This window comes from Stegostoma tigrinum, chromosome 24 (assembly GCF_030684315.1).
Source record: "Stegostoma tigrinum isolate sSteTig4 chromosome 24, sSteTig4.hap1, whole genome shotgun sequence".
NCBI lineage: Eukaryota > Metazoa > Chordata > Chondrichthyes > Orectolobiformes > Stegostomatidae > Stegostoma > Stegostoma tigrinum.
This window is the reverse complement of record NC_081377.1, coordinates 37,644,882-37,659,431: the sequence shown is the minus strand read 5'-3', so window position 1 is coordinate 37,659,431 and position 14,550 is coordinate 37,644,882. Positions and strand designations below refer to the sequence as shown.

General features: G+C 40.5%; 2 protein-coding genes across 2 annotated transcripts in view; both read left to right on the top strand.

Annotated features, from left to right (window-relative positions):
* The window catches only part of LOC125464900 (receptor-type tyrosine-protein phosphatase U-like), a 321,742-nt gene extending 309,154 nt beyond the window's left edge, over positions 1 to 12,588 (top strand). The window contains exons 29-32 of the mRNA XM_059654370.1: positions 7,589 to 7,594; positions 7,655 to 7,806; positions 9,434 to 9,569; positions 12,488 to 12,588. Coding sequence (XP_059510353.1) covers positions 7,589 to 7,594; positions 7,655 to 7,806; positions 9,434 to 9,569; positions 12,488 to 12,538 — 345 coding nt within the window. The 3' untranslated portion in view covers positions 12,539 to 12,588. The remainder of the gene's footprint in view (positions 1 to 7,588; positions 7,595 to 7,654; positions 7,807 to 9,433; positions 9,570 to 12,487) is intronic.
* themis2 (thymocyte selection associated family member 2) overlaps positions 12,563 to 14,550 on the top strand; it is a 109,911-nt gene continuing 107,923 nt past the window's right edge. Inside the window, exon 1 of the mRNA XM_048557871.2 lies at positions 12,563 to 13,267. Within this exon, the coding sequence (XP_048413828.1) occupies positions 13,195 to 13,267 (73 nt within the window). The 5' untranslated portion in view covers positions 12,563 to 13,194. The remainder of the gene's footprint in view (positions 13,268 to 14,550) is intronic.

Genomic DNA, 14,550 nt, shown 5'->3' with positions numbered 1-14,550 from the left:
AGTTCGTCAAATGCAGGAATTGGTATTATGGGTGCTGATTTTATCACTGCCTGGAGGTTTTCCAATTACCTGACACATATGACATGTCTGGCTAAAGTCAATAACATCCTTATGCACTCCAGGCCAATAAAAATGTTTTTGAACTTTGACTTGATCTTTCCTTAATCTCAAATGACCTCCTATTGGTAATTCATGTGCTACCCACAATATTTCCTTTCTAGAAACTGATGAACTTCTGTACATTTCTCATCCACCAGAATATGTGTTTGCATCCATTTCTTGCATTAAGATTCCATTTTTAAGAAAGCAACATTCTGGGATACATTCATATTCTTCTTCTGTGTACACTTTTTGATACAATTGCTTTGATTTTTCATCTTTCCATTGCAATTCAGTGAATTTCTATAATCTAAAAATATACACTTTGTCCTCCACCAGTTCTGGGTTTTTCTCATGCCATTTGTTCAAACATAGTCTACAATAATTGAACTTCAATTTCCTTATTTTTATTCTTTGATTTCTCCCCCTGCACAGTCAAGAAAAATCCCAGGATATATATCTGGTAACCCCTCAGTTCCCTGATTTTCCACTGGCTTTTTAACCACAGTAGGTATCACTCCCACCTGTGATCAGCTAAATCATTGCCAAGGATAAACTGTATTTTTAGAACCAAGAACTTCTCTATTGCATCTACCATCGCTTCACAACTTTTCACGAGACTTTCCAACCTCACTTTATATAATGGAACCCTGCTCTTCTCACTGTGAATTCTACGTATTACCACCTTTTCTGGCAATATTCCTTCTGAATTACATATCTCCTCATCTCTTACCACCATTTTGAAGCTTTGTGCTGCTCCTTGTATCTTTGTTGAGTACACGTCCCAGGCTCTGTCTTGCATATGTTGCACCAGTGTGGCCAGAGCTTCCGCCAGTGTGGTTTCCATTTGTCCACGGATCAACATGTCATCAATATAATGTGCTACGGGAATGTCCAGTGGCAGCGGGCACAAATCTAAGTCCCTTGCTACTAGCCCATGGCATAAGTTTAGCTGTGTAGGTATCCTGTAGTAGGTGACAGAAGGTATATTGGCAACTTTCTAACTTAAAAGCAAACTGAGTTTGTGATTCCCAGGTTTATCGGTATCAAGAAAAAGTCATTTGCTAGGTCAATAACAGTGTACCAGGCAGCCAGCCCCAAGACAAACTTTCTATAACAGTGACTACAGTGAGCAACGTCACCGATAGCGGAGGAGCATATTTATCGAATTCACAGTAATCACCTGTCATTTGCCAACTTCCATCAGGCTTCTTTACAGGCCATACAGGGCCACTCTATGCAGGTGTCACAATCCCTGCATCCAATAGGCCCGATATAGTAGAGATAACAAAGTGTCAAGCTGGATAAACACAGTAGGCCAAGCAACATCTTTATAGTATCCCAATTCTCTTTGTGTCCTCCTGGAATATGATTCTGTTTCATTGAAACCACCTATGAGCAGAAGAATAATGAGGGGCTCCCATTTTGCCTTGCCAGCAGTAACCATCACAGGTTGTATACCAAAAGAGAATTTGCCCAGTGGGGTTTGCAAGCTGGTACCTTTTTAATAAGCCCATACCAATAATATTTTTTGCTATGTTGAAAATCCATGCCGGGACTACTCATGACGGTTCATTCCCCAAGGCCATTCTAATATTAGTTCTAGCTGCCGGTGTTATCACCCCACCAAATCTATTAATGGTTGTTCGGAGTCCTACATGCTTGTCTGGATTGCCATGTGCAGTCGTAAGTTCTTCCCCAGTGTCTAATAATGCAATGTCTTATTATTGCACATTGTCTTTCTTCCAATAAACAGTGATGAAGCCTCAGGTGTCTGGTCACCCTACCAAACACCGTACACAGACCCCAGAGTCCTGGCCCCAGCCCTAATCAATTGGCTGACTAGCTAGCTACAATTGCCCAACTTCCTTCAGGCTAGGGTAAAGGGATATTGTGGGAGATGCAGTCAGTGTGGCTTCCTTTGCTGCCTCCACATCTGATTCAGTCTTTCTTATTTCCTTACTCTTTGGAGAGAAGTGCATCCTCCACATATTGTACATGGCATTTGTAGGTATTCTGCCTATCTTACTCCTCTCTATTCCTGTTTTTAATAATGCTGCGAACAATTCCCTTCTGGTTATCATTTGTTTCACCTTCAAACCCACCCCATCTCCTCTTTGTTGTCCCTGTTTGTCATTTGTTTGGATGGTTCTCAGTCTTCACCCTCCAGCCTCCACATCCTCTAACTGTCCTAACAACAAACATACCTGTCCCACAGTCTTTCCCTGAGTTGGCCCTAATAGGACTAACAGAGCACCTCTCATCTAGCCCAGACCACTTTGCATTAGAGTTCCTCATTTCAGCTGTGAAAGTTTCCTTGTCTGGACTCTGAAATTGTGGAGAATGCATACCCGCTTGTGTAGGCAAATCCCTCAAACATTTTATACCTTCTGGTATGCTCTCCCATTTTTTTCAACATCACCATCCCAACCTATCAGGGAAAGTACTTGAGTCCTACTGCTAGTGTCAGTGCATTCTACAGCAATCCAGTTTGCCCTGTGTTTCTAAAGACATTGTTCACATGTGGAGCAACACTTCATGCTCTCAAATTCCCCCGCTCTGTGGCATTCTGCATAATATGGGAAGAACCCTGGTCCCATAACTGGATTAGCCAAGAGACCAAGAGTTCACCAACTTCTGCTTAAAACTCCACTCCAAATCCTGCAATTTGTACATTGAGTAATCTTTCACTATTCTCAACTTTTGTGTATTTTGTCCTCTCACTTTTTTGCCTTATTCTTTATTCGGGGATGTTCTATCAGTCCCTGTCCTGAGGATGGCTATGGAGACGGAGCATCACCTTTTCTGTCTACCACTGATACTCTGAAACAGATGCATACCAAATGTCCCCATCCCAATGGTCAGGGTCCCATTGTGAGGTTAATAACGTGCGTTCCTTGACTGGGTCAACTTTCTAGTTGCACCATTTTGCTCTCTCTTTCTGTTGTACCGTCGCCAGACAGCAAACTATATGGTTCTGTTTTTCCTCCACATTCTCAGCTCTCTCCTGTGCTGTCGGTTGTTACACTGTTCAACTGCTGCAAATGTAGCCTCAGGCTGCCTGTTTTTGGACTGGCACTCTTCCAATTCTCTATGTGTAGAGTGCAAAGCTGTTAACAGCATCCAGTGATAATGGGAACTACAGATGCTGTAGAATCCAAGATAACAAAGTGTGGAGCTGGATGAACACAGCAGGCCAAGCAGCATCTCAGGAGCACAAAAGCTGACGTTTCAGGCCTAGACCCTTGTTAACAGTATCCAACCCATTTGCAGTACACTATCCTTGCATTTGAGGAGGTCTGCTTTCTACAAGCACTCATGTATGGCAGCCTGTATGAATAACCCTCCTTTCTCTCTTCCAGTTGTAACTGTCCCTCATTCTTGCGAGGGTCCTAATTGTGCTCACAGTTTAGCTATGCACCCAAATCCAGAGTGTGCCACATTCCATCCTGGAATACAGAAGGTCTCTGGAGCATTAGGTTGCCTTACCCTTCTCTTAAATATTTTTCCGAACCCCATATGTCAAAATGTCTTGGATCACAGGGTGTATCCATGCGGTTATTTTGGTTTCATTTAAATATAATTAAGCGAAGACTTGACAACTGCAATTTGCTTAAATAGGAATGTTTAATAAGTAATAATAATAACGATAATGTTAATAATAAATGGAAAAGAGAAAAGAGAAAGCAACAAGTCTGATGCACATCTGCCCATTGGGGACCCTTGATCGATGGCAGATCTAGAATCTTAGATTCATTCCTGGCACCGTTCACAATCCTGGTCCGAGATGAGGTCCAAATCTCGGAACGACACACTCTCTCTCTTCTATTGTGTAACAAACAGCTAGTACAGAAAACAGCTACAGAACAACAAGTTGCTGGTGCCGTCTTCGGCCAGTGAAGGAATGTTCACAGGACTTATTCAAGGTCATGCAGCTATTGAATATCATCATTAACTTTCCCAGCCTATTTTCCCATCCTATACAATGGCCATCTCCAACAAGAGAGAATCTAACCATTGCCCCTTGTCATTCACCAGGGATCACCATAATTGAATCCCAAATGATCAATATCTTCTATTGACCAGAAACTGAACTGGACTAGCCACATAATCACAATGGCTAAAAGAGTGTGTCAGTGATTAGGAATCCTGCAGAGTGTAGGCCAACTCCTGACTCCCCAAAACATGTCTACTATCTACAGCTCATAAATTAGGAATATCATTCATTACTACCCACCTACCTGGATGACGGCAGTTCCAAAAATATTCAAAAATCTTTACACTGTCGAGGAAAAAGCAGCCCATTTGACTGGCCTCACATCCACAAATATTCAGTCCCTCTATCACCAACACTTAGTAGCAACAGTGTGCATTGCCTACAAGATGCACTGCAGAAATTCACCATGGCCATTTAAACAGCACCTTCCAAGCCCATAATCATTATCATCTAAAAGGAAAAGAGCGCGGCAACAGTCATCTGCAATCTCCCCCAAGCTACTTACTGTCCTGGCTTGGAAATAGAACATAGAACATAGAACATAGAACAGTACAGCACAGAACAGGCCCTTCAGCCCACAATGTTGTGCCGACCATTGATCCTCATGGATGCACCCTCAAATTTCTGCGACCATATGCATGTCCAGCAGTCTCTTAAATGACCCCAATGACTGTACCACAGCTTTTTTTAATGTCAATGGATCGAGTTCCTGGAATGGCACTGAGGATCCTCCTGTACCAAATGGACTGCAGTGATTTAAAAAGGCAGCCCATCACAACGTTCTCAAGGGCAACTGGGCAGATAATGCAGGCTTAGACAGGATGATTGCATAATTTCACAGCAAGGAATTCAGTACCTATTTCAAACTCTGTATTCTTATGACTACGGGTTTCTGCAGTGTACAGACAAGCAGAGGCTGAGGAACTTATGAGTGGAGGTAATTAGTTCTCTGCTAACTGAACAAGTTGTCACTGGAAGTGAGTTACAGAGACGCGGAGGGACAGAGAAAAAGACATGCAAGTATGTGCAGTTGTTCTCCCCAGCAGAAATTGCCTGTTTTCTGTAGTTTAAAAGCAACTTAGTTGAAGTTTGAAGAAAATCTGAAACTTTCTCTGCAGCAGTTGATGTGAGCTGTGATTAGAGTTTTAGTTGAAGTGTTGTAATCCAATGGTTTACACCTGTTTGCTTTGTAGCTATAGTCTAATTATTTATTTTAAAAATTCTTTTAAGTATAAATGTGGTCAATGCTTTCTGTGTACCTTGAACAGAGTCAAGTAAATTTGAGGTACTCTGCATATCTTCATTATTTTTAAAACAAAGTCCTTATGTGAATATTGAGTCTTGATTTACAGCACACTGCTTCAGCAGTCAGGGCACCCAAGATGATTAAATATTCTTAGAAAAAATTGTCAAAAAATCATTTTTTAGTCAGTTGAAATGAACAGAACAAAAACTTATGTTGAAGGACCGTTATTGCAAAAATCCTGTCAACAGAATGAAACAAAACAAATAAGACACTTGGAACAAAATCAACCTTTGTATCAGTGGATGGGAAAAATAGAGGTGAAGTATTGAGAAGCAAAATTCTGAATTAAATGTCTTGGCTTTTGTAACAGAAGATCTCAAATTCATGTGGGATCTTAAATGGATCCTGTGGATTTTGTCTATGATATATGAAAGTCTGTTGTTCAGAAATGTGACGTTAGACTGCAATACCAGAATAGATTGACATTCCAAGCTTTACTGAGTTCTAACTGCACAATTAATGTGTAATAACACCTCCTGGGAGTGAAATGCTAATTTAGTCACAGAAAAGGACATCAGACATCAGAAGTCCTGTCATACCAAGAGCAGACTCTAGGCTGTGTGGTGAAAGATTAGAGAGAGAGCAAGAGATTGAGGATGGAGAAGAAGTCTCAAGCAATTCTGACCTTGAGGTCACCTTGTATCTTACAAAGCAAGAAACTAATTGATATTATTGTGCCACTTTATGCAACAAAAAAATGAATAAAGGGAAAATTCAACTATGACTTTGGGAATTCACTCACATGTGCAACTGGCTTGTTTCCTAGTGACTGAGCTACCACTATCTCCAGCTAGCCAACATTTATCGCCCATCCCTAGTTACCCTTGAGAAGATGATGGTGAGCTGCCTTCAAGCTTGGTGCAGTCTACATGCTTTAGATAGAGCCACAATGCACTTTGGGAAGAAATTCCAGTATTTTGACCCAGCAACAGTGAGGGAACAGTGATATATTTGCAAGTCAGGATGATGAATAGCTCAGAGGGGGTTTTAGAGGTGGTGGTGTTCCTGTATATCTTCTGCCTTTGTCCTTCTAAATGGAAATGGCCCTTGGGTTGGAAGGTGCTATTTGAGGATTTTTGGTGAATTTCCATGGCATATCCTGTAGATAATACACACCTCTGCTACTGAGTGTCGGTAGTGCAGGGAGTGGATGTGGTGTCAGTAAAGCAGGTTGCTTTGTATTGCATGGTGTCAAGCTTCCTAAGTGTTGCTGGAGCTGCACCCATCTGGACACATGAGGAAAGTTCCAGCACACTCCAGACTTATGCTATTTAGATGGTGAACAGAATCTGGGGAGTCAGGAAGTGAGTTACTCACCACAGTATTCCTAGCCTCTGACCTGCTCTTGTAGCCGTTGTGTATGTGGCAAATCAAATTGAGTTTCTGGTCAATGGTAACCCTTAGAATGTTGATATTGGGGATTCAGTGATGTTAACATGAGTGAATGTTAAAGCGTAGTGGTTAGATTGTCTCTCGTGGAGATGGTCATTGCCTGGCACTGCATGCCATGAAACTTATTTGCCATTTGCCAGCCTTATCCTGGAAATTGTCCAGGTCTTGTTACATTTGAACATGGACTGCTTCAGTATCTGAGGAGTTACAAATGGTAAACATCCCCACTTCTAACCTTATCATGGCCAGAAAGTCATTGATAAAGCAGTTGAAGATGATAGGGCCCAGGACATTACCCTAATTAATTCTTGCAGAGATGTCCTAGAGTTGAGGTGACTGACCTCCACCACCCACAACTGTCTTCCTATGTGCCAGGCATGACTTCAACTAGTGAAGAGTTTGCTCCTTGATTCCACATTCAGTCAATACAGTCTTAATGTCAAGGGCTGTTGCTCTCATTTCACCTCTGGAATTCAGCTCTTTTGTCTATATTTGAACCAAGGCTGTCACATAGTCAGGAGCTGAGTGGCCTTGATGGAACCCAAACTGTAAATGGGTGCTGCCTGATTTTCCTTAAATTTACTCATAATTGAGGGTAAAATGATGGGACAGTAATTGACAGAGTTGAATTTGTGCTGCTTTTTGTTTACAGTGCTCGCAATTTTCCATATTGTCAGGTCTATGCCATTGTTGAAATTATACTGGGAGAGTATGGCTAGGGGAGCAGTAAGGTTGGAGCACGAATCTTAGAAGAGGGTTATTATTTCAGCTACTGTAAAAACACATAATTACAGCTTGAGGTTAAATTGAAACTCAAGAGTTTCTTTTAACACTAATTATTCATATTGTCTCTGTTACAGGAAAAATATCTGAGAGTGAAACATTTCCAATACCTTCAGTGGCCTACAAACAGTGGTGTACCCAAATGCAAGAAATCATTCTTAAACCTACTGAGGAAAATTGAACAATGGCAGACAAAATGTGGTGATGGGCGAATTGTCATTCACCGTTTGTGAGTAATTTAGCTATCGGCCATTTCTCATGTTTGAAATAGATGACTGTACAGGTTAATGATTGAGATGTCCGAAGGTTAACTTTGCATGTTTATTGATGGAGCAACAACCATTCAACCAAATGATCAATTCCTCAGTCAACTATTCAAACTCTTCGCACAGTTGTCTTGTGAACAGATGACTGATAATTAATATTTGGATAGTCTATTTTATCCCAAATTATGTGAGCAAAGTGTCAAGACTGTTTGTTTCTTGCCTGTGAACGTACACCTGATTGATTGATTGATTGATAGATAAAGAGCCCAGTCAATAGTAGCTATGGACAATACTTTGATTTGGATTGAACTGTAGCAACAGTGGAGAAATTGAAAAGAATAAATTAAGACAACTTCTATTTGTTAAATAGACTGTTGATAATGTACAATATTTATACAAGTAGATATTTTAAACATTTGTCACAACAAACTCCCTTGGAAAATCTATACTAGCTTGTCCCTTTTAATATTCACAAACTGTAGGAAGTAAAACCTCCAAAAACTTTCCCCTTTTTCCTGTTTTCCTTTTTGTCAATTTGTTTTTGCCATGTTTTGGCTCATCAGGTTCTGGCACTGTATCAGAACACAGTTTTCAAAGCTCACATTTGAAGAATTAATTATTAAAAACTCATCTTAACTGTTTTTTAAAGTCACCTTTGCTTCCCTATGATATTTTTCATTAACTATCGGACTGGATACCAGAGAAGTAGTTCAAAGTTCTGTTTTGGAAGAGAGGGAAAAAAAAGGAATACCAGACTCCTGGAATAGTAATAGTAACTGGCTTCCCCTGCATTTTCCTGAATCACACTGATAGGCTCAAAAGGCAGTGAGCAACTGTGCAGGAAACAGCCATTCATTGTGATTTTCCATACAGCCAATTAAAGGCCAGTCTCACTATCCAGTTAAGGTTGATGGATCAACAGAGACCTTCCAGTTTGAAAGCAGCTGCATGCATGCTGTGGAAGAGAAATGAGTGAAGCTCTCTCCAACATGTTAAATTTGAAATTAAAAAATAATTTTTGTTGTCAAGCCCCCAAAGCAGGGGACAGGTGTGTATAGATGGGGTGATGGGAAGCCCGCACTGCAGTGGTTACTGCTGCACCTAGGCATGCAAGGTGAGCCTGCAGGCCTGCCTGGAATGTTGACCTACACAGTCAGCTGCTGGGAAACTACTTTCAGTAGCTAAACTAACCCTGCTTACTGGAGCCTATCAGATTAATTCGGTTGGCCTTATGAGGCTGCTAATTATTTTTATTGGTTACGTGCTGTAGTCAGGTGGGTAGGCTCGTCACTTGCCACTTTTTATCACTAGGAAAATGGCCCAAGATGGAGGAAGTGTGTTGAGATAGCTGAAATGCCAGTTCGTTGGCACTCACAGAGTAACTTCTAGTACTGCCCATTTCAATTTCTTGCCCTGGCAAGGCTGCAATTTCAATGTACCACTTCTGTCAATTCCTTACAAACGCTTCATCCCTGGTGGCTGTAAATCTGTCTATCTGTACAAATGAACAAATAGTGCTGGTAATGGGTAGGAATTTTAATACAGTGGAAAGAATGAAAGCCTGTTTAATCTTTGACCATCTTGTTTTAGGAATGGAGGAGGGCAGAGTGGAATACTCTGTGCATCTATTTCCATCATGGAGATGATCAAATACCAAAAGATGGTGGATGTTTTCCATGCAGTACAGACTTTACGCAACAACCAACCAAACATGGTTGACTGCCTGGTGAGTGGGGGCTGTGCAGGTCAAACCAGAAGTGGCTTCCAAGATCCATGAACCAAATTTTCACAAATATGATTAGCTTTACACCATTATGAATTGAAGTATCTGATGGGACTGCAGCCTTTGAATGTGAAGTGCTTTGAGCAACTGTTGTAGCTTTGTGATATGGTGTGTGTGCGTGTGTTCTCTATATGCATCTGACATTCAAAGGTGCACAATATAAACAAACTGCAGTTATTGCCTCTAAAAATCTGGTGATGTTGAGTTAATTGAAACTTTCAAAAATTAGGGTGGGTAGATTAGTGTGAGATTATATTGACGACTAAAATTCAATTCTGTCTTTCAAAATTAGACATTGAATTCTAATTTTTGATCAAAAACACATTTTAAACGCTTAAATTTTCATACTCGCTGCAAAGGCTTCATACAGTCTGGGTTTGTTGATCTCTCACAGCTATTCATTGACATTTATATATTAATTTAGCGTATAAGAAATCAGCAGGAAGTCTTCACTTAGCCTGCCGTAATCATAGTCTACAAGACACCAAAGCTCAGCAATTTTCATCCATTACATTTAGAATATACATATTTACAAATAACATTTTTTTTAACTTCATGGTACTCCAAATAAAGTACTTTTGCACTGTAATGTGGGAAATACAGGAGCAAATTTGTTTATTTTAAGAGGTAACACGGTGTGAAGCTGAATGAACACAGCAGGCCAAGCAGCATCAGAGGAACAGGAAAGTTTGACGTTTCGGCTCAGGACCCTTCTTGTCTATTTCAAGGTTCTGTACACAGCAATGTAAAAAGAATAGATTATCTGTTCTTGTGATGCCATTTCCACCACTTCCAGCAAGATGCCACCACCAGACACACATTCCCCTCCCCTCCCTTGTCAGCCTTCCACAGGGACTGTTTCTTCTGGGACACCCGGGCCCACACTTCCTTCACCCCCAACACCACCACTCCCCAGCACCTTCCCCTGTCACCAGCAAAGGTGCAGCACCTGCCCATTTACCTCCTCCCTCCCCAGAATTCAAGGACCCAAACATATCTTCCAGGTGAAGCAACACTTCACCTGCACTTCTCAGAATCTAGTCTACTGCATTCGCTGCTCACAATCTGGTCTCCAAGTGAAGAAATGAAAGTGGGTGACTGCTTCACAGAACATCTACGTTCTGCTAACAAAACAGACTCTGAACAACCTGCTGCCTGCCACTTCAACATGCCACCCTGTTCCCTGTCCAACATCTGTCTCTGGCCTGCTGCAGTGTTCCAGCGAACCTCAATGCAAGCTGGAAGAACAATATCTCACGCTTGGGGACCCTACAATACCTCGGACACAAATATCGAGTTCAATAATTTTAGAGCCTAATCTATTCCCATGTCTCGGCTCCCTACCCACAACACCAAGCCTTGTTACCACATAGCCTGCCACTACACACCACCTATTGTTAGACACTAACAGTCCCTATTAACAACTATTCACCCTCCCAGCCTGATCGTTATCTAATCTTTGCCTCTCCCTACCCTACCCACATCCCCATTTTCTGCATATAAACTGACATTTTCCAGCCACCATAATTCTGAGGAAGGGTCACCAGCCCTGAAATAGTAACTCTGCCTTTTCTTTCACAGATGCTGCTGGACCTGCTGAGCTTTTACAGCAACTTTGTTTTTGTTTTTGACTCACAGCATCTGCTGTTCTTTTGGTTTTTATGATGCTGTTTAAGGGACAAATACTGGCTAGGACTCTAAGTTTAAGTAGAGGCTTAGGATCTTTGGCATTTTCCCAGAAAAGATAGACAATGATTTAATGTCTCCTATGAAAGTAGCACCTCTACATTACTGCATTCTTCACACTTCATGAGACTATCAGCCTGAATCATCTAAGCAAGTCTTTGGAGTGAGGTAGTTGAACATTCTATTCATTGAGCTACAAGTAAGACAGCTCCGTCTCTGGACCAATTAGCACTAAATCATGATCAGAATTAAGGCTCAGGCTGCTTATTTTATGTATACCTTCCCTGTTCAAAATTATTGGCTGAAGTCCATCATAACACTATATTACCATTGATGCATATCCGCTACGGCCTACACTGAATGAGAAATTATAAGGTGTATCCTGCAAGTGTTTTACTTTAAAGAAGAACACCTGTTGAATATTAAATGACTGTAACAAGAAGCACATAGCTATTATAGTTAAATTTATTTGGAGCTGCACAGAATGCTTTCTATGATAATTATAATATAGAATTAGTTATTAACAGAAAATCTTACTTCTTCATTATTTGAAACATCACAGGTAGAATAACAGGAATAGGTTTTGTGATGAATTGTTCCCAACTGCTGTTTCTAAGGAAACATGCTGGTTTGGTTTTCTATGCACAGAAGATGTGCTGTGCACTGTAATCACTTAGGTTTTACTCATTAGCAGCTGAGTATTTTGAGATATTTGTTGAAAGACATAACTGTTCAACACTCCCTCCAAAATAACTGATTAACTTCAACTAAGAGTTTCTATTTACAAGATAAAACAGAAACAAAGTACTGGAGAACCTTAGCAGGTCTGGCAACATCTGTGGAGAAAGAAAGAGTTAATGTTTCAAGTACAGTGTGACTCTTCAAATATCTTTTAAATGTTTGTGCATGTGGACATCAGGTGAAGCTAAAATTGAGACAATTTAATGTCCTAATCACCTCCACTGTTCTGTTCACCTGTGAAAAATGGTGAGTCAAGCTTGGTGCCAGAAAACGACAGATGACACTAGAAATGTACTGCAAGAATAAAGAAGGGCATTTAGTAGACAGGAGGAAAACGGGGAAATTAGCAATACCAAAAAAAGCTGAAAGGGGAAATTTTAGACAGTGAAGGTAGATCCTGAACTAAACTTGTATCTTTGTTCCTTATTTTTCAGAAACAATACCGCTTCTGCTACGACATTGCACTTGATTACTTGGAGTTCTAGGACACAAGCAGCACAGAATGATCAGTGGCCGAAAAGCATCTTTGTTTTTGTACTTTTATTTTGTTTAAAGTTTTCAAGCATGTTTTGTGATACTCAGATTGGATTTAACATATATCAATATCTGAATATGTCAATCCACATCCGGCCTAAACCACTGAACCTCAGCCAATATTTTGAATAGATGCCATGCAGTAGTAAATGAGTGAAATTTCCAAATGGTTGCAAGTTAAAACTGCTGCACCTTAACCTGTACTGGAAAAGGATTTCAAACATTGCTTTTGATTAATTCCATTAAGGACGTGGTCGTAGTATTATATGTAATGTGCCTATTGATGTCTTGTATAAGTTTTTTATCTCAATAGTTGAATTTATCATCCTGAGTATTACTTATACATACAATGATGGTGGAAAATCTCAATTTTTACTTCACTGTTGAATTATTTCATCTTTTCTCACTGAGGTAAAAATTGATTTCCTCGTCATTTAGTGGTCTGTTTAACTTGATGACAACTTACAGCCAAGGATTTGTGTTTTTATTCATAATCTGTGACTTATTAGTGATGCGCAGCATAGCTTTGTGCGGGGCAGGTCATGTCTCACAAACTTGATTCAGATTTTTCAGGAAGTGACAGGCATGTGTGAGGATAGAATGCTGGATGTTGTGTATGCAGGCTTTAACAAGGCCTCATGGCAGACTGATCAAGAAGGTGAAGCCACGTGAGATCCATGGTGAGCTGGTATGATTGATACAGAACTGGTTTGGTCATAAATGATGGACTAGTGGTGGAAGGATTTTTTTTAAACTAGTGATTTCTGTTAAATGGAGTGGTGTTCTGCTAGTATCAGTACTTGGGCCCTTCTTGTTTATGTGTGTGTGTGTGTGTGTGTGTGTGTGTGTGTGTGTGTGTGTGTGTGTGTGTGTGTGTGTGTGTGTGTGTTGTGTGTGTCACTTTGTTTTGTGGATGACACAAATATTGGGGGAGCTGTGGTTAGTGAGGAGGATTGCCAGAGGATACAGATAGGATGGAGACTTGGGCAGAGAAATGGCAGATGGAATTTAATCTGGACAAATACAAGGTGATGCATTTTAAACGGTCTAATGCAAGGGAGAAGGAAACAGTAAACTGCAGAAACCTTAGACACGTTAATATACAAGGAGATCTAGGTATACAGGTCCACAGTGGATAAGGTGGCCAAGAAGGCATATGGCATTCTTGCCTTCATCATTCATGGAATTGGGTAAAAAAAATTGGTAAATCATGTTGTAGCTGTATAGAACTTTAGTCAGCCACATTTGGAATATTATGTACAGTTATGATTACTACATTACCAGAAAGATGTGGATGCTTTAGAGTGTGTGCAGAAATGGTTTAATCAGAATGTGATAATGGGAACTGCAGACGCTGGAGAATCCAAGGTAATAAAATGTGAGGCTGGATGAACACAGCAGGACAAGCAGCATCTCAGGAGCACACGTCAGCTTTTGTGCTCCTGAGATGCTGCTGGGCTGCTGTGTTCATCCAGCCTCATATTTTATTAATCAGAATGTTGTCTAGTTTGGAGAGTATTAACTATGAGGAGAGTTATGATCAAACTTGGTTTGTTTTCACTTGAAACGTCAGGGGCTGAAGGGCAACCTGATAGAAGTTTACAAAATTGAAAGGCGGGATAGAAATCTCAACTACTAGGGAACATGGGTTTAAGATGAAAGAGGGAAAATATAATGCAGTTGAGAGAGGCAAGAGTTTTTTTTTATATACAGACTGGTAGGGAATAGAGGGATACGTACCACAGGAGACAAAAGGTCTTTAGCTTAGAAAGTTGCCGTGTATCTGTGCATACTTGATGGTCCAAAGGGCCTGTTCCTGAGCTGTATTGCTCTTTGTTCTTATTTGATTCAGTGAAATCTTGTAAATTAATGTTGTATAAAGGGTCCTGACACTTTAGCTTCAGTGCAAGTAACAATTATATTTTCTTTCAGTCACGATGTTTGCTGAATATGTCAAATAAAA